At 35.7% G+C, this 15,762-nt stretch overlaps 1 protein-coding gene across 2 annotated transcripts in view; it reads right to left on the reverse strand.

Annotated features, from left to right (window-relative positions):
* HGF (hepatocyte growth factor) overlaps positions 1–15,762 on the reverse strand; it is a 59,378-nt gene that overhangs the window by 36,187 nt on the left and 7,429 nt on the right. Inside the window, exons 2-5 of one of the 2 annotated variants that reach the window (XM_071734045.1) lie at positions 11,364–11,529; positions 6,892–7,004; positions 6,200–6,314; positions 1,067–1,194 (exon numbers count right to left, since the gene is read on the reverse strand). In XM_071734045.1, the coding sequence (XP_071590146.1) occupies positions 1,067–1,194; positions 6,200–6,314; positions 6,892–7,004; positions 11,364–11,529 (522 nt within the window). Of the gene's footprint in view, positions 1–1,066; positions 1,210–6,199; positions 6,315–6,891; positions 7,005–11,363; positions 11,530–15,762 lie in introns of both variants that reach the window. The other variant, XM_071734044.1, reaches the window with a different exon arrangement.

A 15,762-nucleotide genomic window follows, 5' to 3' on the forward strand; every position in this document is an offset into this window, starting at 1 on the left:
GGGATTTGAAATCACTATTGAACCAAATGTGCTTCATAATTTAAAATGAGAAGACTTAAAATATAAAATGAATTCACCATAACTAACTATAGACATATTTCTCAAGTGCCCCCTAATTAGAGTAATTGTAACGAAGGATCACTCAGTAAATACTAATTTATGCAATTACAGATCTTACTCTTCAGTCAAAACATCCTCTAATAAGTCTTCATCCTACAGTGTACTCCAAGTCTTATTCTATTTGAAGCTCAATTAAACTGATCTTTAAATGTTAGCTTTTAAGTGATTTTTGAGCTCCTTGTAAAATCATGTTCTCCCTCCCTCCCTCTCTCTCTTCTTCTTTCTCCCTTTTCTTCCCCCACCACTGTATAGCCGTTTCACATGACTTATTAGCATGAAAATTAAAGGCATCCTATCTTGAGAATTTAAATGGGTTGACTGATTGGAACTGAATTGTCTGATTAGCAAGATATACAAGCTTAGTGTGGAGATTAGCAAAACATAAAAGTCAATAAATGCAGTGGTGCACATCTGTATCTTTTGAATTCTGTGACATAAAAGTTGAATAAAATTTGATTTCTAAAAATTTTACTTATTTACAGTATTAATTGGAAAAATAAAATGCATTCTTAGATTGAACTTTAATCCTGTAATAGAGTAACTGTATTTTCATTCAAAAGGAGAAGAAAAGTTGATCATAACATGCATGGAGTGGCACTAGATAATTTTGGCAAATTGTAATACTGATATTGTTAATGGATTAACTATGGAGTAGACAAGTGAAAAAAAGGGTCACATTTGTGCAGTCAGCATGTTATCTTTGTTCCAGCTCTTCCATGACCTGAAAAAAATCTTCTAAGCCTGAAAACTTGTTCAAGTTTTCCAGAGTACTGGAACATAACAAAATTTTCTTTCTCTAATAACTACTTTTCTTGCTGAGAAATCACCTATTCTTTCCTCAATGTCCACCAGCAAGTGTCACTGATGCTATTGAAGTTCTTGCTGTCTTGAAGTTTCTCTTGCTGTCAGCAGAGAAAATGTAGCTTTCCACCTGAGCTGTGGTTACCTTGTGAGCAGAGAGGGATGTCACAGACTTCGTGGCGTGTCTGAGGACTGGTGGTGAAGCACCATGGCCCTCCCTCTTCCCCTCGGGGATTTCGGCAGTAGTTTTCCCTCAGGTCTTTACCCCGATAGCTCGAAGGCAAAAAGCTAGTTTTAAAATGACAATCATTACAGTATAAGAGCATGCAAGCTTTGGTGTTAAATCATAGTATTTTTTACAAACAGTTAGAAATAATCACATTGCTTCCTTCTCCCTCCACCCTGCCTACACAGATGCACACACCCAAATATCTGTCCATACACAAATTCACATCTTCAGTCAGGATTACTCAATCAATGGCCTAAATCTGGGACAATTTGTCTAGCCTGTAGTTTGCTCTGTCCCTTGGGTGTCTGGAGACAACTATCTGCTGCAGAGGCAGTGACACTAGCACAATCCCTGCCAGCCCTTGCTGTACTCTTCTTCAAGAGCTTGTAATTACTTACACAAAGGGGAAAGGCCTGTGGACAAGCAGGGGAAATGTATTAAATTCATTGGGTTCCTAGCCAGGGCAGACCTGCCATCCCTATGCACGTTGTCCACATACATCAGGCCCAGCTGGGCTTAGTTTCAACATAGGACATAAAACCCACAAGCAGAGGAACCTCTTCTTGGTCAGGCAGCAGCTAGAGCTGAGCATCGGGACATGTGAGCGTGACAAAGTGGTGTGACACACCATGTTGAGGGGCTTTCTCTGCCTAAAACCATGGATTACTTTCCATTTCAGCATTTTCCAGCATTTCTCCAGATCCCACTTTATCTGTCTTGCTTCACATTCTGCTGCAGACCCCACTGATGTCACCTTAGGGTCTGCTACTTTCAGACACACTCATGGTTGCTGTCCAACAAATTAGATCAATAGCGATCCAGCTGACTTAAACTGTGATCTCCCTTTTACTACACTTTCTGCTTTTGCTGTAAGGGGCTATTAAATAACAATACCCCTTAAGATTTTCCTCTTAGATTGGGGGTTCTTGGACCACTGCTAGATGCTTTGTTTGCCTTTAATAATTTCATAGTCCACCATATATAAACTCTCCAGGATCAAGGTTTTGTGTTCTTAGCTGACTGTAAAATTATGTGCTTACCTCTAGAAAACCCCCACACACATTGACATGTAGACATGAACATAGGAGTGTATATATACATATATATGCATATCTATACACACACATAAAATTACACTTGCTATTTTTCCCTACAAACCAGGGAATAGCCAAACAGTCCAAACCCAGAGCTGGTTCTATTCAATGTCACGGCAAGAGCTTATGACAACACTCAGACTGCACATTGCAGACAAACCCAGTGGCCCTGCACTGCCAGATTCACTGCAGTGAGGCTTAAACCTCTAAAACACTGTAGCTAAAAAACACATTAAATTCAGAGTAATGTTCAATGCCATGAAGATTGGAGGTTTGTTGTTAATTACAATGTTGGTCAATAGAGGATCATGCAAAACTTGCAATTCAACTTGATAAATTGATTTATTTTTGAGATTTGTTCTAGGTTGTTGGGTTTTTTTCTTTTTCTAAAAGTAGATTACCAAATTGGAAATATCACACGAAAAGTGCATTTTCTATTCTGAAAATGTCCAATACTTGATTTTAGGTGTTTGTTTTTTGTTGATTTTTTTGTTTGTTTGTCTGTTTTGTTTTGATGTGCATTTTTTAAATCATTGAGGGAATTCTATATTCTACATTCTAGAGCAAAAAAAGGTATAACATTATATTTTCTTTTAGAAGACTACAGGCACAGCTTAGGAAATTAAGTAAGTGCTGGGGAACGTCTTTTTATACAGACAATGTATACATTTATATACATTTATATACAAATGTTGTCCTTGGCAAATTCTATGTTGTAAACGAATACACTATTTTTTTAAAAAAGAGAAAGAGAGAAAAACAAAAATAAAATTCTAACACATGACATAATGATTATGTTTTATTCCTGTTAATGAAACCCTTGAACTGAAATGGAAAATATCTCTGTTAATATCATTGTGGTTCTAGACAAGGTAATGTGGAAGCACTTCTTAAAAGTGCTTTTCTTATTTACAGTGCTTGAAGAGAATAATTTTTATGTCATTACTGCTGCCTATAAAATTCTTGCTTGTGTTTTTCCTCTTTAGTCTTGTAATACAAGCCTCTCAATTTTCTTTAGCTAAAGACAGCTCTGAGCAAACTTTTCTGATAAGACACTGCAACCTGTGTATGTTTTAATGTAGTATGTCAATTCATAATAGAATATTTTATTTAATTTCCCTGCTGGAAAATCTTTCTGCTCAGAAATGTTAGACATTAGAAAATATAGGGGAAAGGCATTTCAAATTATGCCAGATATGCTGTCAGAATATTTAAATTTAAAAAAGCCTAAATTAATAGCATTAGAAACTCAAGATGGGCAACATATACAAATGGCTTCATCAGGTACTGAAGCAGTATTATTAAGGAAGGAAAAGATGAGATCCAGTGAAGACCTACCCAGAAATGGAAAGTAGAGCCACTCCTAAAACTGTACTGATTTAGTTTAGCCAAAAAGCCAGTAAGAGTAATGGTATAAACAGATTCAACCACAGCAGCAACCATGGAAACTAGGAAAAATCCTGAGAAGTGCTGGTCTACTCTTTGAACACTTTTTGCATTGGCTTTAGCCATTTAGATGGAAAACCCTGAGCCCCACCCACCCAAAAAATAATAGTCTTGTAATATGTACTAGGGTAGAGATTAAAATACTCGAACCCTGATTTCATGTGGGAGTCTCCAGGTTCTACTGGAATAATAATATATAAAAATATAATTTAGTAAATCAAAAAAAAGTCTGAAGTTATTTCAGTTTTTTCTAAAAAGATGAAGAAAAATCAATAAAGTTCATTTCTCCCTTGAATATGAAAAAGGGGATTTATTTAACAATGGCACTTTGTGATAATCAGAGGTTGAGAAGAATTGACCTAAAAATCTAAGCCTTTTATAGTAACAAGTTCCAAACACAACTACTGTCTGCTTCTTCCCATCTCCCTCATGTCTCTGATGATGAAATCATATTTTCTGATGTTGAAAAACAAAATTAGCATGCAGCCACCTCATTTATCCAGTGACCTTTTAAAAATTAAACTTATTGCACAAGGCAGGCAAAAAGTCATTCTCATAAAATTCATCACAGAGAGTGGCTGTCCAAATGTATTAGGTAAAACTGTGTATGCTGTATAATAAAATGTAATTTAGTGATAATATATACTATCTGGATACTTTCTTCAATTCTATGTAGTCATATGTTCACTATATAGAATAAAAGCTTTCTTGCTTAAGCTGTAGTTACTGAAAATTCTTACACTTCTAAAGATGAAGATTGTATACTTCAAAGTGCTGAGTATCAAGAGGTCATTGTTGTCAGAACTGATGGTATTTATCATTCATTCACAGTTCAGAGTGGGTCTGGTCCCACTAGGAAAATCTGAGACCTTAGCAGATATATTATAAGCAGGCAAGTCCAGTCAAGTTTAAGCCTGAGGCTCAGCTTTGCAACACATCATAAGAGGACAGAATCCAAGTATCCTTTGCCTTTTAATGTTGTTCCAAGATATCATCTTGCACACTGGATAGATTTGGTCAGTACAGGACTGAGCAGTACCCAGGCCAGTTGCTCATTAATAATCTCCAGCTTGGCTCTTCCTAACCAAAGTGCTGATGCTGGAGACCAGAAAAAGGCAGAAATGTAGCCAAGGAGCTTTCAGGTGAGAGGACACTTCGTTTTTGTTTTTTTTTAAGAGTTTACTATAGAATCATAGAATGGTTAGGGTTGAAAGGGACCTTAAAGATGATCAAGATCCAAACCCCCTGCACAGGCAGGGACTCCTCCCACTAGACCAGGTTGCACAAGGGTTCATCCACCCTGGCCTTAAACACTTTCAAGAATGGGGCATCAACAAACTCCCTAGGCAACTTATTCTAGTGTCTTACTACCCTCATGATGGAGAATTTTTTCCTAGTATCTAACCCAAATCTACACTCTTTCAGTTTGAAACCATTACCCCTTATCCTGTCACTATTGCCTCTGATGAAAATCCCCATCCCAGCTTTCCTGTAGGCCCCCTTCCTGTACTGGAAGGCTGCTACAAGGCCTCCCTGGAACCTTCTCTTCTCCGGGCTAAATAGCCCCAGCTCTCTCAACCTGTCTTCATAACAGAGGTGTTCCAGTCCTTTGATCATCTAAATGGCTAAAACCAATACAAAAAGGTTCTAAGAGAAATGGTCCAAGAGTAGGCCAGTACTTCATAGTACTTTTGCTGGTATGCAGCAAACTTTGTTGTGGTTGAATCTGTTTTTACCATTATGGGCTTAAGATTTTGGCTTTCTTCTCTTTTTCCTTAGCCAATATAATTGAACTACGTCTACTATCAAGAAGCATATATGGCTTCAGTTCTTAATATATCAAGGTCTTAAACCTCCACGAATCAATATATTAGTTCTTAAACTCAAAAGTTAAATCCCCTATCTGCTGCCTCATTCTTTAGATATTGCTCATATGAACTGAAGGAAAGGATTTCACCTATCTGTTTAGTCCTCCCCATGTATTTGTTGCCTGGTGTAAGTGCTTCACCGAGTTAAAAATATTCTACAAATGTTACAGAAATAATACCAACTATGCAAATATAATCACAATAATTTTATACTGATCAAATAAGTGGGCTAATATCCCTCATTTGCTAATAATATTTTTTTTAATTAACCATTTCCTTACAGTCAATTAGACAAAAGTGATAAACTTCCAGACCTCAGGCTAAAGTTACACAGATGTTTTGTTTCTGCCAGTAGCTGAGATCAAAAGCATATAAACAGCTAAATAAACTGACACAGGAAAGGAAAGGATCCAGACACACAGGCTGGCACTCAGAGAGATCTCTTTGGAGAAAGCCCAAGAAGGTAAGGATTTTCTGGGATCAGGAGAAAGACATCTCTTGGGGAATGTCAAGAATTCACCTGAGGTTTTGTTTTCTAAGGTCAGTTTTCTCATAAATTCTTTGACTGTTAATAAGTCAAACCATGCTATTTGGAAGCTGTCTGAGCACTATTCTCATTGTCTCTGCTTATGAACTCTTACCTGTGCTCATGGGGGATCATTGAATTCCAGGCTTGACACTGGATACCACTTTTGGTAACAGATATTGTTCCTTTGTAATCTGCCCCTTTTCCAATTATACAATTCCTGACATAGTCTATTGAAAGAAAAGAGAACAAAATTAGGGATTTGGTTATTGTGTTTCAAATGAGATTAAAGATCATCATCAGTTTTCAGATGAAAATAATATATTTCTTACAGCTTTTAAAGACTTAATTATTCAAAATATTGTTTAATTGTCCAAATACATTTTTTCCCCAAAATATCTATCACTGACTTCCCAAAGAAAACTATCTACTTATGATGTTTCCAAAGTGATTGACCAAAAAATCTATGTCTGAGGACTTAAGTCCCCCACTCATTAATGAGGCTAATAAAATAATATTAAGTCAATAACAGTCACTCAGAGAACTGAGCTTTTAAGTAGTAAACTAGTTTCAGTTCAGACTAGTATATATGATGGTAAGCAAACACGTTGGAAAAATGAGCAAGAGTAAGTGTGTAGGTGAACTTGCATGACAGTAAAACTAGGGTATTTGTGAATAAAACTGAAGAATACAGATTTCAGAGTGCATAAAACCATTCCATCTCCAAGATGCTTCTGCAGTCACTAACTTTAACGTTTTTCCCTCCTCTATAGCTGAAAAAACAAAATCAGTAAATAAATCAGTTACCCTTCTTTTCATACAGATCAAATGCATGGTCTTGCTTCTTTCTCACACCATTTGTCAAGCTGTTGAAGGATAACCAATGGCACCGTTTTGTAACTCTGTCATAAGCAAAGGCCCTGCAAAGAAAATCTGCATGAGAAAAAAATCTCTGTGTGGTTTATAATAATGACACATGGTTTGCCAAGGAGCATGCAATGACATCAGATGTATTTTTACTGGGAAAGTCAGAGAACCAGTCCAGATGACTATTTAAACTCACAACTGTGCTGACAAAACAAAGAAACAAAGAAATTAAATTGATGTGGCCATTACATTAAATACCAGTTTGGCTGTTCACACTGATCTAGGAGTTCCCTTGTCATTAAAAACCTTTATTTTAAAAGTGAGATAAATGTGATTCCCTGGTTGTGTATGCAGTTACACAGTTGTGTGTCTAGATCCCCAGCTGAGTTGCTTTCTGGGGACAAAAAAGAAAGACTCTAAAACACCATCTATGCAGTGCTTAGAATGTGCCTCTGAAATAGTTAAGTGTCTCACACTGATGACTTGAGGAAAATTCAAGCACAAGGAGTCCGTTTCTTGCCTAGAACAACAGAGCTCTTTAAAAACAAGATTAATTTTATTTTTATGAGTAATCTAAACAGTGATAGTGTACCTAGAGCTTGTCCTTGCTTTGTTTTTGTTTTGCTTTGTTGCTGTTTTCTTTTTTTCTCTCTTTTTTTAAACTGCTTTCAGGGATAGAGTACAATGTGTGCTGAATAAATTTTGGGGGAACAAAAAAGACAAGCAGAAATCAAAAGACTAAGCCCACTTATTTTCAGTATTATAAATTAAATGTGCAAACCTTTTTCTCCTTATATCATTTTGAAAGGAAATTTTTTAAGTGTAAGTAAGATATTTTAAAGGATTTTAAAAATACAGATGATTACCTGACTGGAAGTAACAGTTATTCCAATAATAATAAAAATAATAAAAATGAACCACAGACACAAAAACAAACCACTGAAAATTTGTTTTTTTCATTTAATTTCATTAGAACCAGAAACCAAATCACTGACATATTGTTTTCTCTAGCCCACCATGAGATCTACGTTTCTGTCAGTCATTCCAAATCACCTGAGATATTTTATTCTGAACTGAGGAGGCATTTTAACTCTACTTGTTGATATCCAAAAGACCCAACCTTCATCCTTAGTTTGTCTGTGCCATATTCCTGAGCACTGCATCCCTCAACCCACAGCTTTTTGATCTTCATTTAACTTGCCATACAAATTTTTCTGTGTGAGTTTTTGTTGCATTTAAAAATATTACAAGATCCTATTCAGTCTCCCCACTCTTCTCTCTTTCAAACATCCTCTTCATTATCATTTCCATCACCAAACAGATTTTTCATCCAACTGCTCTCTCTACTGTGTTGATTCCAAATGTTTCCAACCTGCTAACCTTCATCCTTCTGCCCTTGTTCAGCCTTCTGTTCTCTCCTGGCTGGTTCTCAAATATAAACTATCCAAGTGCCTCTAACTCCAGTTTCACAAAAATATCCCTGACCTTTACTGTCTTTCCAATTACATTCTCCTCTCCCTTCCTCCCTCCTAAAGTGGGAATGCAGAATGCACTGTTTACAAACATTTCTTTCAGTTTTTGCCTTTCAGTTGCCTTTTGGTTTCTTTCCAGATTGGCTTCAGCCATTTCTGCAATAAAAGTTCCTAACAATCTTTTCTTGGACTCAAATCTGGAGGGTTTTACACTTCCAAAATCAACATATTTAAGCAAATTCCTGGACTTTCTTCTATTGATAGTGTGGATCACAAAAATTTTTGTTGTTGCTATTTGTACTTAGATAGTTGGTTGATTTTCTGATCAGAAAATGAAATTCTGTGGTCTATACTGGAGTATCTGTTCTGCATGAATATAAAGACATTTCAGATATTAAGTAGATAACAAAGAATAAGACAGGTACAGCTTTGTAGGTAAGGGATTGCGTCCACAAAAGCCATCTGCATAGCCAATAAAATACCAACCATATTGTCTTTTTCTCATCTATAAGAAATGTAGTGGGAAAACTGCAAGGATGACTGAACAAAAACTGTGGGAGTAAGGGACTTCAAATTCTGGGGAAACAAAGGAATCAGAACAGCTTAGGAGCAGATTAATGAAGTTGATACTGAAGGCAGAAAATATGCAGAGTTACAAAGTCAAGACAAGTGAATCCAAGGGGTGCTTTAATGAGGGATCTTAGGAATAGTGTTTTAAAGAAGAAACAAGTCTGGATAAGGATCATGTAATTCGGTTGGAAATGATCAAGATCTCTGAAAGCATGAAAGCAAGGGTAAAGAGGAACAATCCACTCTGAGAAGGGGCATATATTAGCTCTAACAAAAAGGTTTCAGAGCTTAAAACAGCAAGGATCAGTTATTATCAAATGCAATACTAACAATTTACTTGCAAGTGACATAGAGACTTATAAATAAATCAGAATCGGTATGTGTAAATTTTTTATATTTTTTTCCCAGAAAATAAAGCATGGCTGATTCACTACAAGTCTGTAGTGTCTGGATTCTGCTATTTTACCAGTTTCTGGAAGAAAAGAAATCCAGTTGTCAGAGTTATGTTCCAAACTATTTCTATTTTATTTGATGTTAACGCTTAGACAAATTGAGTTTGCATCCAGAAAATAAAACATAAGTGCTGTGACCCAAGTACTGAACTCTTGCATGGGTACAGATATAAAGCAACAGAAACAAGCCACAGAAATATCAATAAATAAAGAAAAATCCAATTGTAATATTTCAAGTATTTAAAATACCACTTTGTGTTACTTTTCTTATTTTAGAATGCTCCCACAGCAACCAGAAAAGTAATTGGTTTTAATTTATGTTGGCAACAAATTTCACCTTGTAGTAACCATATGCTGATATAAACTTAAAGACTAGGGATCCTAGGGATAAAAAAGAAGCATTGCTAAATACTTCTTCCTTTAAAAGGGACCACATGTCAAATCTGTGTTTACAGTAGCATCAAAGAATTATGCACACCACAACAGGACTCATCTGGGGCCAAATGGGAAACCACAAGAATCTTCCCAGATACAGAAAATTCAAAAACATTCTAGATTTTTATTTAAGTAAAATAGAATCAACAAATATATTAACTTACTTTTTATTTTTAGAACACAGAATATACCATCCAGGGTCATTACACCTAGCTTGAGACAATTTACCTAAGCAGATGTCGAAATGCACAATTGTTATAGGCTTTGCATCATTCAGAATATTTTTATATTGTGGAACCTAATTTATAATAGTCCTCTCTCCTCACCATCAGAACTCAAGAATTTTTGTCTATATTGAATACAACCTGATCCACTTGGCAATTATATCAGCAGAAGGTCTGCCAATAGGAAAAGGACTGCCTTGTGCCATGTGAAAAATATTAGTGACTGGAAAATATTTTCTAACAGAAATAGGTAACTCTGCTCATTGATTACATATATAAATAGTCAAAGTACCAAACAATGCAAACTAGATCTTGTAACTCTGGCATTAAAAGCTTAAAAAAGGATTAAATTACAGCCAACGGCCTTTACAGACAAAGTAGAGCTTTTGTTACCACATTTGGTCTATCTCCCATTTGTAGCAATTTTCAAATTTTTTTACATTTCAAGATCAGGCTCACTTTTAGCCCAGGACTCACCAATACAGAAAACATCCATTCTCTACAAGGTTCTCTTACATTCGTTTCCTTTCATTTATTACTAATGGTCTAGACTAAGAGAGGCCAGGGGGATAATTTAGGTCTAATAGATGTGAAAAATAATAGGTATTTGTTCCAAAAAGTAGTAGTGAATATGTACTAGGCAGGCAAGCAATCAGCTGTATGATGTGTTTCTAAGAGACAGCAGATGCAGAAGAATAACTATCATGTACTTGTAAGGATTGTGCAGCCCAGAAGGTTTGATTCCATTGTATCTGATTTGTAGTACTTGCCAGTGAACCACAGCAGTGCATATATCTGTGGTCCATGTGTGAGGTTTGCATTGATTTCAGCAGGAGTAATGTGCAAAGAATGAAGACAGAATATGGTCTGAAGTGGTGCTGAAATACTGCAGCTGCGATGTGTGACAATAACCATTTTATAAGAGACATAAAAATCTCAGAAATATTCACTGAACACTACAGTGTAGTGTAATTCATCCACATCTTAACTTAAATATATTTTTTGAGCTATGCTATGAAAAAGATTACAGATTGGACAAGCTAAGAAGATAGAAAAATTCAGATAAATCTTCAGAAAAGACTGACACTCTCCAGACAGGCAGAAAAAGATCACAGAAATCAAAAAGCACACTCTTGAGTTTGTCTGCAGTAAAAGCTATCACTGGTGAGAATTACAGAGAAACCTTTGGACAAAGAGTTATATAGGTTCCATTAGGACACAAAAGCCAACAATAAAAATAGTAGAGATACATAACTTACTTGCAAGTGAATGAAAGGCCTTTGTTCCTGCTGCATCTCTTGGCACATTGCTCAGTGGTATTTAAAAGCTTGGTCTTTACTTCTAGTGTTTTGTTTACTTTAATGAGCATCAACTCTCCTGTTTTTTTGTAGTCATGAAGAGGATTTCTCCTTTTTCCTTTGCCCTCTAAGAAAGAAACAAAGAAGAGTAGAAAAAAACCACCTGTAAAGAAGAGTGCTAAAATCAAATATGGCATTAGTTAGACACAAATAACATTTATGAGGCATTATATAAACACTGGTACCTAAAACATAAAGAAATTCACAAAAATAAGGTACAAGCAGATATTTGAGAAGAATTGTTTTTTAGACGGTGATCTCCATTCTTAAAAACAAATAATAGGAGTTATAGCAAAATCAAATTCAAATACAGACTTGCTTAATTCTAGAAAACAGTAAGAGCAAAGTTTTTCATCCTTTGTATGAAAAAGATGAAAAAGTCTTTTTTGGATGGACAGAGTGGAGTTACAATCAGATGGAAAAGATTTAAATAGTATAGAGAATCACTATCTGCATGTGACAACCTGTTCTCAAAACAGGAAACTTTTTATCTCAATTTGTGAGAAGTAGAGCCTAAAAGTGATACAAAATAATGTCTTCCCCTTGCTCTAGTGGAGATTCTGTGTGAGTGTTTTGTCCAGTTTAGATGTGACTGTACCAGAGTTGTTAGCCCACAGAAAAGATGGCAAGGGGAGGCAGATGCAAAGACTTCTGAAAAAAAGAATACACTGATTGGGTTTCCATGTCTCTGTTGAAAGGCCCAGAGGAAGGCATCTAAATGGAGTGGGGAAGACTGGCTAGAGATGTTTGGTAAAGTGCAAGAGGAAATGTCTATGACTTTTGCAAGAAAAACTCACAATTTTCCCAATATGTCAGCTATGTGGTTTTTTTGCTGTGGTGGGTTTTTTTTTTTGTTCCATAGAAGCAAGTCTGCCAACACAGGCTGCTCCCATAACCAGTGAAGGCAGATGAGTACCTCAGGAGGGGGATTCTCCCTGTTCTGACAGATGAGTAACATAGGGAGGATAAATAATCTTTTGGATCTATTTCTCCTATTTCACTCACTGATCCCAGATGATCTTTTTGGATTAGATGATTAACCCAGGTAAGGTGAGGTGAATGAATCCCTCCTTGTATTACAAAGTAGGAAATGCTGTTTTTCATAAATTCCTTCCATATAACTGTTTTCACAGATGTACTTTCATTTTTCTCTACAGAAACTGCAACAATGATAGAACATGAATGCTCAGGACTGAGTTAATAATTTTGTCCCAATCTTTCAAATATATGAAACCTCAGCCTAGTGCTTGGTTATCCAGAATACATAATTCATCATGCAAGTGCAGAGTGCACTTAGGTCAGGTAATTTTTTGTGTTGTGCTCTCTGCAAAGAAGCTCTAAATAGATGTAAACTGCAATAACTGAGGACCTGAATGAGTTACTGACAACTATATACACTGCAAAGCCAAAGAGGGTTTAAGGATGCTCCCTTAGCAGAATTTCCATCCTGATCAGTGAGTTCACATTTTCCCTGGGTTCAGATAAATCACACCTCTCAGTGGTGAGTTATCCCTTAGACACCTAAGAATACACCACAGACATTTAAATTAGATTTAATCAAGTGTCAGTCTCTAAAAACAAACAGAAAAACAAACAAGAAAATAAAAATCAAAGGAGTAGAATACCTGTTCTACATTTTTTTGTTATGAAATAATCTTCGTGTACCACCCTATTCCTCTTATTTCTTGAACTGTTGAAGGTGCTTACTCTATTTCCCTGCACCTAATAGCTCACAATTTCAATTCCAGCTAAAAACAATTTCAGGGGGAAAAAAAAAAAAAAAAAAAAGTTCATTTACCTCTCTATTATATGAAGAAGCTTCTGATGAGAAGATCAAATGTTAATAGTTTAGTGTTGTGCTAAGGGCTCATATGAACTCTCTTGAACATTCTCAGCCTTTGTGTTCCTGCAGTGTACATGCACCCAAAAGAAATCTTCAAAATCACCATGTTTAGGGAAATGTTGTGAGGACACTCTTGCCTTAAGTATCATCATCCAGTTACTGGAAGTAATTGTGTCTGCACTGAAGCTGCTTTATTTTTTCCTGTATCTAAAATAGAGCAAAAGCGATGCAAAAAGGATTGCATTTCCTCTTTAAGAGAAGCACAGAAAAAAATGTCTTCTATAAAGCTTTTGTGGTAGATTTCTCAATCTATTTTCTTACAAGACATATTTGCTAGTTCTATGTTGTCTCAGACAAGACTTTTATCCCAAGTGGAGGTAAGAATCTGTACAGAAATATCAAAGTATTATCTTTCAGTTCTTCATACTAACATTTCCCATCTACTGATAAGTGTCATTATCTTAATTCCCAATGATAACAGCTTCTTAAACTCACCAGATAGCATGCAAGAATATGATTATAAATTCAAGAAGTTCTGTTCTGCCTGAAAAACATGATTCACAGTTCTGCTTTCTTTTTTTTTTTTTTTTTCTTCTTTTCCTAGCAGTTGTCCAAAGAGGATTACGGGTTTGATCTTGCGTTTAGCAATTCATAACAGTCTGATTTACTTTAGCTTTCAAACAACATTCTATGACTTGCCTATAATCCAAAAGGCAAAGGGCCAAAGGCATCTGTGGTGTGACTGTTAGAACCACCAGAATAAGACAAAGCATTACTTTTACAATTCTAACAACAAAATAAATAAAAATAGTTGAGACTTCTCACTTCAAATCAGGTATTTTTTTACTAAAATTGTAAATCAAATACTGGCCTGGAAATGTTCTGTGTTAAAGGTTATGCAATATGATGTAACTAACACTTCTGATTTGTGGTTACCATTGATTTAATTTTCTTAAACTTTGATTAATCAGGACTTCTGGTTATTTTTGGTGCCATAGCCTCTAATGTTTCTTATAGTTGAATATCATATTACTAAAGAAGAAGGACATTCCACTTAGAATTGAATATTATGGCAGCTGATTCGGACACAAAAGAATACAGACAATATAAATCAATATTTTTTTCTTCAACAGAAACAAGCACTAACTAAAAATATTACTTCAGTCAACTTTAAAAATCCCTCAGAAAGGTGACAATGGTGCCTGTGTTTCTTAATATGACAGCAGCTGTGTTTGAACAGGAAAAATAACAGCTCAACCAGTGTCCAAGGAAATGGGAACTACCAAATTTGCTCTAGTAGGATGCAGCACTGGGCAAGTACTACACAGTCTGATTTGGGGATTCTAGTCTCCCTGTTGGAGCTATACTACTTTAAAAAAAAAATAAATATATATATATATATTTACTGAAGAAAAAATTGTTCCTCATGGTGCAAAGTGTTTACCTGGGAGCTACAGAAACCTAATCCTGAGTTCCCTTATGGCAATTTTTATATACAAAGTTTCTGTATAACCTTCTCAGATATGAAGCATTAACTCAGACTACTCAAACTATAGAGTATCGGGGGGGAAAAAATCCCAACATTGCTTTTTCTTAGGTTTGTTCAGTCCATGTCAAAGCAATAATAAAAAATAAAGAAAATTATCATTCTGCAGCATTTTGGTGAGAACAAGTAGTGAGAATAATGGAGGATATAATATTCAATATCATAGAACTTAAGACCTTTCCTTGGTTAACTAGAGAAACAGGTTTGAATCAGAAAACGTGTTTGTATTTTGATCTCTCCCACTCGTTAGATATTTTCTAACCCTGGTACTACTGGGAAAATGGCACCAAAGTAACTTCCCTTTTTCTCTTCCAGTTCTGTGTCCAATATCAAAAAGGGCTTTGAGGTTCCATACTAACACACCACTCATTCCTGAAACTACCTGATTACGTTCTGTATCTCAGTTCAAAAGTCGTATCTTGTGAAAACAATAGGTCTGACACTAAGCTATACTGAAGTCAAGAAATTCACTGTAAATCTAGTTTCAGGCCATTTAGAGTTCGAATACCTAAGCAAGTCACATTTCAACTCTCAGGTCTTAGTCTAGGACAAAAATGATTTATTTCTGCATTAGCTGTTTAGTAGTAAAAAACTAATATAGCAAATATGATACTACTGTTATGGTAACAAAAATATCATACAGGACATCAACAAGCCTGAAGATAGCCTTTGCCCATTATAATGGGATCAAAAACTATTTTTAATGTCCACAACAAAATTTTCAATTAAATTATCTGACTTTATCTGATAACCACTGGTAATCTCTTTCTCTTTCCTCTTACAGTCCATCTTCTTCTAATGCTGATGTATATTTAGGTTTAGGAATGATAGCCTTACAGAGTACAACTGGAGCATATTGGCTGTCTCCCATAGAAAAAACTCTGCTTTTATGGGCTTGTCATAGATTCTAC

This window comes from Heliangelus exortis, chromosome 1, assembly GCF_036169615.1.
Source record: "Heliangelus exortis chromosome 1, bHelExo1.hap1, whole genome shotgun sequence".
Lineage (NCBI taxonomy): Eukaryota > Metazoa > Chordata > Aves > Apodiformes > Trochilidae > Heliangelus > Heliangelus exortis.